This window comes from Falco naumanni, chromosome 4 (genome assembly GCF_017639655.2).
Source record: "Falco naumanni isolate bFalNau1 chromosome 4, bFalNau1.pat, whole genome shotgun sequence".
Taxonomy (NCBI): domain Eukaryota; kingdom Metazoa; phylum Chordata; class Aves; order Falconiformes; family Falconidae; genus Falco; species Falco naumanni.
The window spans coordinates 18574500-18590206 of record NC_054057.1 but is presented as its reverse complement, the minus strand read 5'-3'; the positions used below and the strand labels follow the sequence as shown (position 1 = coordinate 18590206).

General features: G+C 40.1%; 1 protein-coding gene across 4 annotated transcripts in view; it reads right to left on the bottom strand.

Moving 5' to 3' along the window:
* The window catches only part of ELMO1 (engulfment and cell motility 1), a 310364-nt gene that overhangs the window by 244476 nt on the left and 50181 nt on the right, over positions 1–15707 (bottom strand). For all 4 annotated transcript variants that reach the window (XM_040591563.1, XM_040591561.1, XM_040591564.1 and 1 more), the window contains 2 exons: positions 4716–4756; positions 3524–3596 (listed from right to left, as the gene is read on the bottom strand). In XM_040591563.1, the coding sequence (XP_040447497.1) occupies positions 3524–3596; positions 4716–4756 (114 nt within the window). The remainder of the gene's footprint in view (positions 1–3523; positions 3597–4715; positions 4757–15707) is intronic.

Sequence of the window (15707 nt, the reverse complement as noted above, 5' to 3'; positions counted from 1 at the left end):
GCCCCACACTCCTGCAAGGCCCCCTTGTTATAAACATTGTGGTTTATCACACCTTCAGATGTGATCAAAAAACCTCATTTTTCAGGCTGCGTTGTCATCTCAACAGTGACAATGATCCAGCTCCTTCACAACCTTTTTGTTTTTAGAGACCAAGTTTGAGCTAAAAATGACCCTGCCAGACCCAGAGCCCACAGTGGGCAGTGCAGCCAGGTGCACAGATGGATCTATAGCAGACAGACCTGGTTTACAAGGCCAAGGGTGAGCAATGATAAGGGACCAGGCATATCCACCAACGTGCTGCATGAGACACTCGCATGCCTGTCCCTGAATTCCTGGTACCACCAGCAGAGGAACACAGCAGATAGAGATCCAAGCTGTGGTTTTCAGCCCAGGAACACACATAGCACACAAAATTATACAGTCATTTTCTACCCTTCACATAGCATTTTCCATTCTAAACCTGACCTCACCCAGGCTACAGCATTCCTGACTTTTTATGCCTCAACATGCACGAGCATTTATTCAGGTACAACCTGGACAGATTGAAGCAAAGACGACTTTTTCATTCTCTGTTATATAGTGTCTAGCACAATGAGATCCTCATTCAGAAGTCAGGTTTTCAGAGGTTTGACCTACCAAAGAAATGCTCCTCCATGATAAGTAAGGCATTTAAAAAAACCAAGAGACACACCCATTAATGTAATTAAAAAATCAAATACACTGTGATCAAAACACCAGCTAGGCTTGAGCTTAGGCACTATGCCTGCTTCGATTTCTTGTTCATATATCCTCCTGTTTTATTTCTCCCATTTTAAAAGAAATTACTAAAATACATAATTAATAATTTCCACTGCACTTTCAGGGGCACAGATATAGCCAAACCAGAACCCCGGAGGCAGCAGTCCAAACTGCATCTGCTGTGATAAGCCCTATCTCTAGTAGAAACCCTGGCTGACTCAAGATTTGTTATAAGACTGCCCTTATACTGTCTGAAGGAGTTATTGCTACTTCTGTAGAGACATTTTCCCAAATAATACAGCCGGGGGGGGCGGGGGGGGGGTGGGTGGGGCGGGGGGAGAACTGCTTGGGCGTTGTTTTTATTTATGTATGGTATAATCAGGGAATACAGGTCAGCTACAAAAGATAAAGAGTTCTGCATATGACTACCAAAACACAGATGCACTGTTTGCCACCCAAAACCGAAAATATAATTGTAAACCATGTGTTGACAATCTCACATTTGTAACATTTTCACCTCAAAGTTTCTTGTTACTTTGTACAATAATTCATTAATTGCTTTTCTTTCTGGCAACTTTAAACGTGGTGACACTTCAAAAAGGAATCTCTACCTGGAAAGCCATAAATCAGCAGTCACCCAGGCTCTGCAGAAACATGACCCATACATAATGTTTTCTGCATATGTACAGACATAAAATGCATCTTCGAATGCAGTGAAAAAAAACTTATTAGAAGCTGTCACCGTTTGCAAAAGAGCTCTGCTCACATCCTAGTAAGAGGCAGATTAAAGCAATGTGGGCTTTAACAATTAGCGTTGTAGCTTCATTAAAGTGCAAGTGTTTGTCCTCACACCTGGTGTTTTTCGTGTTTTAATTCAGAAAACAACAACATGCTACTGCACACAAATGAGGGGAAGTACGTAGAAGGGGTGATGGCCTATATAAGCCTCTCTTTATAGCCACTATCCAATAAGCAGTGACAAACAGTGAACAATATCTAATAAAAGTCACAGACATCTGAGTAATACTGGTGGCATTTAGAGCTCTTTTCTCTTATTTATGTGACTCAGAGTCAGACACTCTGCATAGTTTCAGTAGGGAATAAACAAACTCGAAGTCCTCTCTGCAGTACAATCCCAAATGTTCCAGAAGACCATCATTTTCCACCCTTATTGCAAGTTTAAGGCAGCCAAAAGCCATCAGACTTCCTCTTATGTAGAACAGAAAACATTCCTCCTTCTCAAAGCTGCAGGAGCCTACCCCACCAAACATAGAGGTAAAGCCTGGAAGATTCCTCCAATTGTATCAGGACGAATTCCTTCAACGAGCCCTAGTATTCACTCAGTGGCTTCTTGGAAATATTCACTGTACAATCAGAGTTTAAATGCCAACAGGCAAATTCAGTTGTGTCTGGCTTATTGGAAAATGTTGTGTCACAATTCAGGGCAATTAGCGTAACAGTCTCACTATTTAATTTGGGTGGAGGCAAAACACAGCAGCCAGTAATTACTTCAACAGTTTTCCTTGTGGTGGCCTTTGAAGTGTCTGTCAGTTGAAACTTGAAAAGAAAGGATCAAAACCGCACAAGGAAAAAAGGGGAGATCCAAAAACAAACTGTGACACATGGAGAAGGTTGTCGGGGGTGACAAACAGTTAAATGAAAAACTGAAACTGGTCTGCTTAAAAAAATGTAAGAAAAAAAAGCACTATCTTATAAGCAACTGCTCTAGCTGCCTTGCTAAATTTAGTCTTTCTAAATGCTTAACTGTGCTTAAGTTCCCTTTATTTCTTGGGTGGGGGTAAAAATTACAGCAAGAAAAAAGTTAGTTCGCGTCTCAGCTGTATTTTGCAGATCCTAAACAAGTGTAAAATGCAAAACAAAGCAAAAAGACCCACTTAGGAGTAAGCCAAACTACACTGATAACACTCTAAGTCAGAGGCATCTAGATCTATGCAGCTAAACTCAGATTTAGCTCAAAATCCACTAAGGTCAAGGAATGTGCACATGGACCTCAGCTGGTTTTGAATATCGCTCTCTTTTCCCATTGCTTAGAAATTGTACCTCTGCAGCACTAATGTGTACACTCTTCCAAACAAATTATTATTTTTTTCATAATTTCAGTAATTTCAGCAATTCTATCAGTAAAGCTAGGAATGAATGTTTTACTTGGTCTTGTTCAGATGAGGATGTCCCATTTATTTAGACTACATGTTGCATTTTTATTACAGGCACAGCCAATTCATTACTCTGTGCTGAAATCATTGCATCACTTCATGAACCACCAATTGCCACTTTATCTGTGGACCAAAAAAATAAGCCAGCATAACATACAGAACTGGGAAAGGACAAGACAGCAGACAGGTAGGAGTAGGAAATATTACACAGTCACTGAAACTTCTTTCGGCCTGATCAGCCAAAGAGGTAAGTGACATGCAATGAAGTTCTCCTCAGACTTCAAAGAGCCCTTCGTGTTTTACATATTTCAATTTCCCGTACACCACTTCTCAGCAGAGCACCGAACATGTGCAAATACCAAAGCTGAAGGGCTCAGTGCTGAAGTCTGAAACACAACAGATGTGAAGGTCTTGGCACATTCAAATTTACTTGCCTTTCCAAACAGAAGAAATCAGCGCAAAATCATTAAACCAGGTCGCCCAGTACATCCCTTTCATTGGCATCACATTTCAGAAAATACTCTGGGTTTTATATATTTTAATTTAAAATAAATTATCGTGGCAAACATTTTGACAGGCTATGCAAGAGCTGTATTGAATGATTTACCTACCTTCTCCGTGATGTAGAAATTGGAACTATCAGCATGCTGCAGTGCAAACTGATCATGATTTGCAAGAGACCACCTTAGAAATAGGAGAATAAATTAATCACAAAATGAAATGTTAAAAACTCAAGAAGTACTATTTACCTAATTTTACTATTACCAAACAAGTGCCCATCATTCCCATGTATTTCTCATACTTTTCCACAGCTTTCAGTGATTAGTTCCAAAGTTTTAAGACAAAAGCATGTTTACAAAGGGAAAACTTCAGTAGAAATAAATCCTATAAATGAGATTTTCCCTTTGCACATCTGAAAAAAGCCCTAAACTTGACCGTAGTTGAGAAAGAAATTACATAACAAATATGTTCCTTCCAGGGCAAAGATAAAAAGAAGGGGAGAGGGTGGGTGCAGGCAGAAGAGAAACTATTTTGTCCCTACACTGACACTTTAGGGCTCCAGAAACAAGTTGATAATGACCTGATATTCATTCCAGATCTATAAAAATAGCAAGCCTAATTTTTGCTTGCAGTAAGCAAGATCACTAAATCACTAAAACAGACCACAAAAAATTTACAGCACCAGGATTTTATGCTAGCTTATACAATACCCAACCATATAGTATTAAGTTGATATATTACATTACACATAAAATATCACCTTTTTAACTCAGCAGCATTTTGATGAATAAAAACTAGTTTCTCCTGTGTATTAGCACTTGCTTAAAACAGCATTTTTTGTCCCCAAATATTAACTTATTAAAACTAAAGCAAGGTATTTATCTTAGCGAATTATTAGTTTGAATTGCAGTACTTGTGATGAACATTCAGTCATATCAACTGGACCAGCTTACAGTACTACTACACACAGTGCTCAAAAATCAAAGTCACCGTCCGTGCTTCAGTTCCTTAACCCATGGACTACAGGGACCACAAGTGCAGAGTGGATAAAATGCATCTTCTGTGCAGAAAGGCAACAGTCCAAATGAGAGTCGCCCACATGATGGAGCTGCTTTGTTAGGAACCTCATCTTGCAAATAATTAATCTAAAATAAACTGCAAATTCAAAATCTGAAGATAAGACAACGAAAAGATATAAGAAACTAATGGCAAGTCAGGAAGGACATCTAGATTTTCATCAGAAAAAAAATATTTCTAACTCAAAATTATAGTACCTAGTACGTACTATATGGCAGAACTTACCCATCGCAGACTTCTTTTATTATTGAGGACAGTGGCTTTTTCTGGTTATGGAAAAAAGAAAGAAAAAAAAAAAGTATCACCAAGTTGGAACAGCCCTGAGCTTTTAAAATATGAATCCAAAACCACTGATGGAAAAGAACAAAACAAGTTAGTAGTATTTCAGTCTTTGTTTAATACCAAGCTTGATAGGACCCCAAAATTTTCTTCTGTTTTGGTCTGATAATCTATAAAGATAGCAATTCTACACATACACAGGATGACATTATCAGGGTTTTTTTCTCAACATTAGCCCATACGGCATCAACTCAGCTTCTGAGCTGAGAAATCAAAGGGTCTTGTGTGTTCACTGCATCTCATTACCCAACAGAAACAGGACATTCAGATATCAACATGAGCATTTTCCAGGAATGACATCTGAAGCAAGAAGTCATTCAATATTTTTAAATCTTCTTTTGTCCCTTTCAGATATGGTCATATGATGACAGTAATCCTCTCTCAAGTACACATATGCAGGTTCCCCTCTGATAAAACACCAGCTGGAAGGTGTTAAGATCCCAGATGAATCATTTCTGTTTTATTCTCTGCATCTGTGAGCATAAGCATTTGGACTGACTGAAAACAGCTCTGTTGCTTTGGGTCCCAAAATAGAAGGAACATTCTACTTTGGTGATGTTGCAATGCTCTGAACATCATCATAAACACAGGGTGCACACACAAGTGTTTTTAGAAGGTTGCTGGCTAAAAGAAAATGCAGTTTTATATCCCAAAACATAGACTAAATTGTATGGCAAAAAGAAACAGACCAGATTTCACCAGTTGGCTTCCTGAGATTTTTTTCTCCAATACTGGGTGACCATGCAATCTCACACAGATCTGTTGTTTCATGAAAATTCCCTGAGTCAACTAAACAGCATAGGACCCCCTCCCTACTTCCAATAATGGCAGCTCACTGACTTCTTAAAAAGCAAACAAAATGAACAAAATACACAAAACTCACTGTACAACCACCCATGAATCCACACTGTTGTCAAAACAACCTGTTTCCCTTTATTGTTTATAGAAAACTGATAGGCTAAAAAATTAACTCAGTAGCAGGGTGCATTATGCAGATGGATAATTATTTTTCCCTTGGGCTTGTTTTTGAACTGCATCACTTCATAGACAGAAAGCCAGAGATGGGACTCCCTGAACAGGCCAGGATCACGGAAGCTCTGTTATTTCAACAGTCAAGTCAACTAAGCCAGTTTATAAACAGGCAAAAACATAACACAAGACTATTTTAATCAAACATGAATGAAAGCATCTGCTGCAAGGATCCTGTCCTCGCTTGCTATACTGTCTCAGTCCTTGGTTTCCATTTCCTTCCTCTTTCTGCCATTACTATTTTCATATGACCACCCAGATGATTGGGAACTCGATCAAACTAGAAAATGGCCTAGTAAAAAGGAAAAAAAATACAGTTTTCACCTGGATTGATTTCCTTATCTGACTCTATATGTATCTAAATGACTAGCAAATACCATCACATGGGAGAAAAGGCAGGAAGTATGAAACTGCTCCCTTCTGCAGCAGCCAACATGTCCCTTCGCCACAGCAGCTTCTCACTGCTCAGCTGTTTGCATAGCTGTAAGCCAGGCTGTGAAGCAGATCAGGCAGACCATGGGAGAAAGTAAACTGGTTTTCTCCCCACAATTTCTTAGCCTGATCAGTTCCTCAGTCTGGATTACTGTGTGATTTATGTGCAGCTGCTTTGACCTGCTCTCCTCCTCCTCAAAGGGTTTTGTAGCTTCTGCAATCCTGTGAAAAGTAATCCCTGCTTCCAGCTGCTCTCTTCCCTCTATTATTCCCCAAAAAATAAAACCCCATTTTGGCGGGGGTTGGGAGGGACAGAGGGAGGAGCACAAGTCTGTCTGGAGCAGGATAACACCAGTTTGCCAGCCAGCACGTGTGCCAGCCTGCGAGTGAGCTGCTCTGTGCTCTGCCTCCCCTTCTCTCCTCAGGATGCCACTGTGGATCCCACTCTGGTACTTCCTTATTTTGACAAAATTTGTATCTGGAATAATAATTCTTTTTACAAAGTAAACTGGTATCAGCCAATAGATGTAATACGATGGAGGACAAAAAGAACAACTGTCTCTCCTCCCCATTATTTCCCATAGGAACTATAGTGTCCCATTGGAAACTATGACAAAAAGACACTTCAACAACCCAAACTGGCAATAATATAAATACTGGGAAGGCTGGATACAATTACTTTCCAAATCATTATTTTGGTACTTCTAAGCCCTCTATACCATCAGCTTTTAAGTCCTTTCTCAGTCCTACTCATCTCCCTCCCCCTTTTCCTATTCTACACCACCTTTGCATTATCACATAACATTATCTGAATTTAAAAACTTGGAACAAAAAAAACCCCCAAACAAAACAACAAATCAACTAGAACCTGTAAGGAACAGTTAAAGAAAATCAAAATGGATCTTCAAGAATAAAAACTGTTAATACAGCCAGCTCTTCACACCATAGCTTTGTCCTCCTGTGGCACTACTGCTACAGTGCTGATGTGACCAAGTACTACTCAATTAACAGCATTAGGATGGAAAAAAAGTAGAAATCTTCTGGGACAGGGTTTGCAATTAGTAATTTGATAGCAATTTACCAAGTAATAAATGTAAAATAAATACCACTGCAATCTCAATAATCTGCTGCTCCTAACCATCCCTTGGGCTGCACTCCCTCTACATATTAGCCTCCAGAAAAAATTCTTTCCCCTTCCCTACCAAAGGGATAAATTGTCACCAGCACCCTGTTCACAGCTGTAATCGGGATGCTGCTGAAAGCAGGTGAGGGCTGCCCTGGCTCCCCCCGCGCAATCGCTCAGGTGGGGTCTGGTTGGTAAGTGGGGACTGCAGGAAGGCTCTGGCTGGCAGCAAGATGAGCAAGCAGCGGCAGCAGGACCAGCCAGGCCTCCACACCAACAAAATCCTTATTTGCTCTTGGAGTGACAGACTGGCGAGTGACCAGCTCCCACAGCCCCTTCCCAGCCAGCTCGCAGCCGCATTGAGAATCCCTGTGCAGTCCCACTGCTGCAGGCTGTAAGAGACGTATCTGTGCTTAGGTAACAGTGACAGGACATGACGGCTTTCTGCATGTATAGGAATGTAGCAATAGTAAAAGACAAAAGTGAGCTATTACTTTTTTGTTTGTTTTAAACAATGAAAGATGAGGTGAAAGCCTATTTCCATGCTCTGCAGACTAAATCCACTCAGCAGGCCATTCAAAGACACTTATTTTTTTTGCCTGGCTGTAAATATTTGCCTGATGTCGAAGAGAATGGACTTGATGCTTTTGTTACTTTAATCTTCGTAAAATTATGTTTATAGAAACGTACGTAATATCTTTGCTGCATTTAAGGTTCTGAAAAGTCAAATTCACCTTTTTAGTCAGTGTACTTCAAAGAATTCCTTACAATCAGACAGTCCAAAAATATTTCAAAGTTTTTCCTTCATTAACTGTTTTGCAGTAGTGCATTTTAGTTTTGGGGGGGTTGCCTCTGTGTCCTCCCCTACACTAGTAAAAATGAAGTGTGCTTTTACACACGCTGAGATGCTCATTTAAAGCTCCAAGAAGATCAAGCTGTAGCTGTAACGCATGAAATAACACAGATCAAAGTAGATCTTATGCTCCCTGTAGGAGGTAACCCCTTTAGCTAACATATCACAGCCACCTGCATTGAACACGTCAGTTAGTATAAAAGTATTTTCCTAGGGTAAGTATTAGATTAATATCTGAAATCCAGTGGGAAACAATAATGGGGCATCACGGCCTTGCAGCTTACTGATCTGCACACGTGGGGAGAATCCACCAAGCATGGGCAGCACTAGAGTTGACTTGAATTTACACATCCAGTAAAGCTTTATTTGCGTTGACTGGTTAGTACAGATATATATCCGAGATGCTGGCTAAGTGCAGCCCTAACGACATCCACCACAAAGTAATACCTGGTCACCAGTTCTGTGCTCACCTGCATGTGTCTCAGGTCACATCTCTACGTTTTGCGTGCTAAGATGCACACAGATCCCTAACTCAGCCTTCCTGAGTACCTGCCATTCCTACTTGCGCAACACTTTGTAGCACTTCTAAAGTAACTTGAGATTTCTGATTTCATCATTCGTTTCACAATTCCATGCCTACCTCATGGGTCCCCCACAGAGGTAACCAGTCACCAGGAAGCACTAAGCACAGGTATGCAAGATGGTAGGCTGAGTTGGTCTAGGCCACTATTTTGTTCCAGGAAAATCATGGGATGAGCAAAAGCAAGCTAAGAACATTCAATACATCAGTGCTGACCCAGCCTTAGGTCCAGTTCAAGCCACCAGTACACTAACCTGTGTTTAAAGCACTTCCAAATCAAACAGCAAGTGTGCGTATGTGCATGTGCATGTGTCAGCTGTAACGAGGACAGAAGCCTAAATCTGGGCAGAAACCTGTGTTCAGATATACTTTGATTGTGCTATACCAGGGAATGGCAGATAGGTTTCTTTTAGGCAACGGCTGCGTATCTTTCCTTTTCAAATGACTAGCAGAGATTCATTGCTTTTTCTTTTTCCAGGTTTTTTTGGTTTTGGTGGGTTTTTTGGTGGGTTTGGGGTTTTGGTTTTTGTTGGGGTTTTTTTGATGGTGATTGGGATATCACTTTTACCTGGCTGTCACCTTTTAATCACAGAAGTAACAAGAAAACTCTTAACCGTTGCTATCACAGAAAACCAGCAGATACAGCACATCTGCTAGTGGAAAAAAAATAAGCATTAAAAAAGAAAAGTTCTGTTGCTGATCTATGCATCTGTCAAAAAACAGATTCTCAAGCCAGTAAATACACCATTCTGTTTGTAATTAATGCTACCATTCTACTTAGAAATCTTTTAGTGCAAAAGTAATTTTTATGGCTATTAAAAACCAGAAAAACACCTCTTTTCACAGTCAGTGGAGGCTTCATCTGTTACTGTCATACACCAGAGGCTACAGAAACAGAAGCAAGACTGTCTGGTGGCAAACTTCAGATGCTGGGACACCTGGGTCCTTGACTCACTACTTCACCACTGTTCTCTTGTGATGTAAGAGGAAAGGTCTTCTCCTGTAAGGGGAGGTACTGGAGAGCTTTGGGCTTCAGCCTCAACCTGCTCTGAACCACACCGGGAATCATCTCTCTCCATTGACTACAATGGAGCACAAGTGAACCAGACTTATTAGGCTTCGAGCATCTGCAAAATACAATGGAGTTCCCTAACTCAGGGCAGCACCAGAGGGAGTGAATACCTGAAGACCAGTGACACCCCAACACTACAGTAACAGAGACCATAAAACCCAGCCAAGGCCGGGTCAACACTACACAGTTCTGTGGGTGCAGCAACACAACCCGCAGCAGGAAAGATTCACACCCCAGAGCCGACAGGCAAAGCCCTCAACAAGTACAGCATGCTGATGGGAGAGAGCTTTTATCAGCTCAGTTCACAGCCCTTAAGGTGGCAGTTTTAACATGTCAGTAGAAACACTTTGGTACAAATATAGCAGTAGGGGTTCTGCAGAGCACACAAGACTTGGGGAAACTCGGATCTTCATGCCCTCTTTCCCTCTACTCGCAGCTGCAGCTTCCTCAGTTACTCCTATCCCTCCCTCAAAGACATCCTCACTCCTAAATCTGCATTTCACCACATTTAAGCACTGCCCCACAGATCATGTTTACAATGTTAAAGTGACTGTACAAGGAAGCAGTGAAACGTAACATTATTAAAAAGAAAAATAAATACAACCCCACTCCCCCCCCAAAAAAAACCCAACCAGAATTAAAAAATCCAGGATTTTACAGAAACTTCTTACTCCACATCTAGTGTCCTAACAAGCTGTAACATTCCGTTTCCTTTGTTTTGTACTTTGCAAAAAGGGATGCCAAAACCTCCCAGTCAGGAGTACTGAACAGTTATAAAACACCTAGGAACCTACAACTGTGATTGCAGCACGTTTGCATGCAATGTATTTGCACCACATTTAAAATACAGTTTAAAATACAAAGCGGGGCTTTAAGATGTGGCTCTTCACACAACCACTTTATTAGGTGAGCATACCTTTGAAAACTGAGGGAAGAAACCCTAAACCCACAGCTCATGACTGACACACTGCTAGCCTACCAAGGTAAAAAAAGTCTCTATGTGAAGGCTAATAATCACAGAATTTTTAATATTACTCTCTTTTGTACTACAGTCTTGGAGTTCTATAAGAAGAATATAATTGAATCAAAGTGCACCTGGATACTCCAGCTGGCCAGAATGTGAACAAAGTACCTTGAAATCAGTTCACTGGTGTGTAACTCCAGGAATCTCATCATTAAACAATTCCTTTACATATAATAGAATGAACTTTTAAGAGATGAGACTCCTGCTTTTTCTTAAAAAAATTTATGGATGCAACAGTCATGATCAGCTTTCATTTTGAAGATGTCTTCAGTTGCAGGCAGCAAAATTCTGGCTCCAATGGGGAGATTCTGGCTAGCACTATGGGGATAACAAAATCAAAGCTGGGGGGGACAGGACGGGACACATGACCAACAACAACAAAAAAAACCCCAATAAAACATCCAAGGAGAGAATTAATAAACTGTTTCAGTTCTTTCCTAAAATACTATTTCCTGAACATCCTTTGTGTTGGAGATCAGGAATGCTGGGACCCTATTTCTACAGGACCACAAATGCCTCCTGGCTCTATTTCCACTTCTCTTAAAAAAAAATTTAACTGTCTACTGCATTTAAGTAATGTTTCCTAACATAGAAAATGGCACCAAATAGAAAGTATAAATAGCATCCATTAGACTGTAATTCACTAAATATGTCCATTTCTTTTACCCCACATTTATTTTATGATTTCTAACCCTTCTCCACAGCTATTGCCTCTTCAATCTATTAAGCTTTTCTGCTGTCTCTGTATTCAACAGTGTAAGACAAAATTTTTATGTATTTTTTCAGTGATGAGGTCCCAGTCATGCACCACAGGACATCAGTATGCAGCATTGAAAGACTCCAGCCAGCCAGTGGGAATGTGGCTTTGGACAAGCCAGACTAATAAAACGTAACATGTGATGATAACATTGCCCTTTTATGCAGGATGGCTGGCTGCCACCACAGCAAAGAACCAGAGCACTAATGATCACTACTTCAACCCCACAGTCCTGTAAGAAAGAAAAAAAAAAAAAAGTATTTTTCAACACCCATTATAATTAACAATGATTGGTTCATTATGCTAACAAAGCACTGTCTCTGTAGACACGTTAGTGCACTGAATTATACCTAATGCTTTAAAATATCTGCATTATTGTTTCCAAAGTTATTCTTGTTGCTGAACAGCTTTTTTTGATGTCTGTCCATCCCACTGTCCCAACACCCCAGCACCTCCTCCAAAAATGTGAGACCTTTCATTAGTTCAACAAAGAAAATAGCACATTAACTTAGCGAGCATGATTTCCTTACCAATTTTATTAATAATCCTTGAGGGTAACAAAACTGAAAGGATTATTACAATGTTAAATATTTTCACTATGTTTATGTGCTGGTTAGTATCTGATTTATGAACAGTTTCATTTTAAGTTTTGTGAAGCTGAAATACTGACAGGTACAACAAGGAACAGTAAGACTCATTAAATTGCTAGCATCTGCTTAACACCTAAAAGTCGATTTAAAGCAAGCCCTACATTTAGCAAATTGGCTTAAGCTAGCCGAGTGTTTTTAAATCTTCTTGAAAAGGCAGCCACCTTTTGGCTCCTCTATCTTTGGCTAAGTTCTCCATCAGCAGCAACCAAGGTCCCCCCTTCAGAATGGCTGAGATACAGCTGCAGTGGCTGGCTTCAAGCACTAACTCTCTTCTCCACCCTGAGAGAAAGGAGTTGCTGCTAGCAAATCCAGGCAGGGAACACTTTTATAAGTCAGTGAGAGACTTATTCCCCACCCCCACCCCGAGCTGCTTCCTACCCCTCTATCTTCAAGAAACTGAGATCTTGTCAGCTGCTAAAGGCACTGACATTTCCCTTAACTACTTTAAACTCACAATGGGCAATAACATTGGAAATCTTCGCAATATTCATATCAAAAAGCATCAGTATCTCCAGCTACTGCAATACAGTTACACTTTTTGGATAAGAGTTCATATAATTTTGCAGGTTTGTGGGAAGGAGTTAAGAGCCTTTCTCTTCCTCCATCCCCTCAGCACTAAACCCCTTGATTTTGAGGGAGTCTGAGCCTGGAGCCAGAACGAAGTGCAGGGAGCAACATCTCAGAGTAGAGCCTCTGGTACAAAGAGACATCAAAATTATTTTCTTCTTCACCACTTGAATGATGCTGGTGCTCACTAATATTGCATACATTTAGACTTGTGATGCTAGGATTGTATCAGTATACTGCTATTACCAGTGACAACACTTGCAGAAACTACAGCTATTCTTAGTCTACACACATGGCAGAAGTGATGTGCCACTTTCTTTTCCCTAATTAAGCATTTCACAGTCCCTTTTTGAACTACATTTCTCCCCACAATTTGAGAAACACTGCGCTAAATCAATTAGCAATCCCCAAAGGTCCAGAATTAGGTCTGAAACCCAAAAATGATTTGAAAGTTCCTTTTTAAAAAACCAATCTTACTGGTTTTCTTTTAATATGCAGTGAAGTACATGACTTCTCTGAAGGGAAAACAAAATTACATTTATAGCACACATTGGCAGAAGAGAAAAGGCAACTTGAAAGACACTCTTAAAAGATAAACTTGCTGACTAAATCTAAACTTTAGAGAAAGCCCATGGTTCATCCCATGTGCTGTACTGCACTGTATTAAGATGACATTGTCATTTGACAGTGCTCCTGTAGATTCTGCCTACTGTACCAGATTTGATTTATGCTTTGAAAAGAAAAAACAGTTGGTGTGGGTTTAGGGGTTTTTTTTCCCCTTTCTTTTTGGCTAATATGAAGATTCTCACCTGTTAATTTAATCTACATTTCATGATCTCATAGATAAAAGTAAACCTGGAGGAAGAAACTGTATGGCCAAGTTTAATTACAAAACATTCCTTCCTGTAGGAACAGTGTTTACCTCCAATGGTGAAGAAGTTCATCCCCGAGTTTAGAGAAATCTGGTTTTAGTACAACTTGTGTTAACACAAAATAATGGATTTGAATGGGTTAAGCTAAAATAGTTATTGCCTCCAAACATCCATCTTGTGCCTCTCCTGGAAGCTGCTTCCCCAGCAGCAGGAATAGTGAAGCTGTAAATCCACAGAACAAAGTATCCAGGTAACCTAAAACCAGCACTGGCTTACCTAAAATAATTCATGCTGTAAAAAACCCCAACAGCTGAGAATGAGTTATGCATAATGGGCACAAATTAAAGCATGCAAATTTCCATCTGAACACAAGAAATAGCATCGTCTCATGAAATGGCTATTCCTGGGACAAATAAAGAGAAGACAGGATAGACTAGCCAGCATCTTGGTTCACCTGTACACAGTTCGTGCAGCCCTACTCTTAACATCTTCCAGAACAATCAGCTAGAAGACTGGGAGAAAGTAATAGGCAGTCAGCATCTACCATTCATTTCTTCCCCAGACTGCACACCTAAAGAGTCCACAAAAAGATCCCAATGCAAATTCAGATACCAATCCATTTCCATTCCTCCCCTTCCACGACAGAAAAGACTTAGAAGTAGATTATCATCCCTGTATCCAGCTTTTAAAGCCATAATAAAATCTTTTCATTAAAAATTAATTTTGACCACAGTAATAATATTGCCAGTAGGGAGGAAGAATCTAGATGTATATTTAAAATTTATAATTGAGGAAAGCAATGGAAATGGGGGAAAACTGACATGAAAAAAAAAATAGTACTGTGGAAGACAGTAACTGAAATCAGTCAAGTCCACCTCTCAAGGAGAAAGCAGAAAAGTACGTTAGCTTGTGCATGCTTTAAAATCAACAGCCAATTGCTAGGTTTACTGCAACTCAATTAGCGCCCACCTGGTAGGAGAGAGGGCCCTAAATAATATGCAGTATAGCCCTCCTTGTTTAAAGCAACTTTCCAGGAAGAAAACAGTTGTAAAACCCTGACGTCAAAAGGCATATTTCAATGAATGAGAAGAAAGTTTAGGCACAGAGGCTGGTTCTGAAAAAGCACCTAATTAGCTATTAATTGTGCAGGCAAAGAGTATCTCTAATTCAGTGAAACCACATCTGTACGCTTACAGTTAAAATTGTCACTGATGAACCCAAGTTGACAAACCTACAGGAACATTGCGGGAAGCCTCAACTAGAAAAGGCTCTGTGCCTCAGGAAGTCCAGGCTGTCAGCAGTCATGCACCTGAAGGGGAGGGTTTTAATGTAGAGTTTAATAATATTTGGTGGAAAAAATACTCATGAGCTCTTTTCAGGCCCAACACCTGCCAGTACACTACCATCAATCACTGTGGTTTCACAATGACATTTCCTCATTTTGAAAACCTTGTATACACTTCATTGCTAAGCAAAATATGCATATACACAGGGGGTGAACTGGGATACTGTGCAACTGAATATAAATAAATGCTACCAAGTGTATACAGCAAGCAAACAAAAAAAAAAAACACCAAACAAAAAACCACCACACCAAAAAACCCCAAACAATATCCAGATTTTCCTCTGATCTCTTAAATGGTATTTGTACTTCAATATTTGGAATAGCTTCAGTACCCTGAAAGACAAAAACTTGCATCATGTTAAAGTGAGGTTTTTCATTGTTCTTTTTGAAGTAATAATACAGTGCTGTTCTTTAAATACCATTTTTCTTGCTGGTAAGGAACCACAGAGGGAGGAAACTAGTAAGGCAAAGTTTTTAGGATTTTCTGAATATATGTCAAATGGTGCTTGAATGAGCAGATCCCACCTGGGAGACAGGCATTGTCTACAATGTCCAGTCAATGGGCAAGTCATTT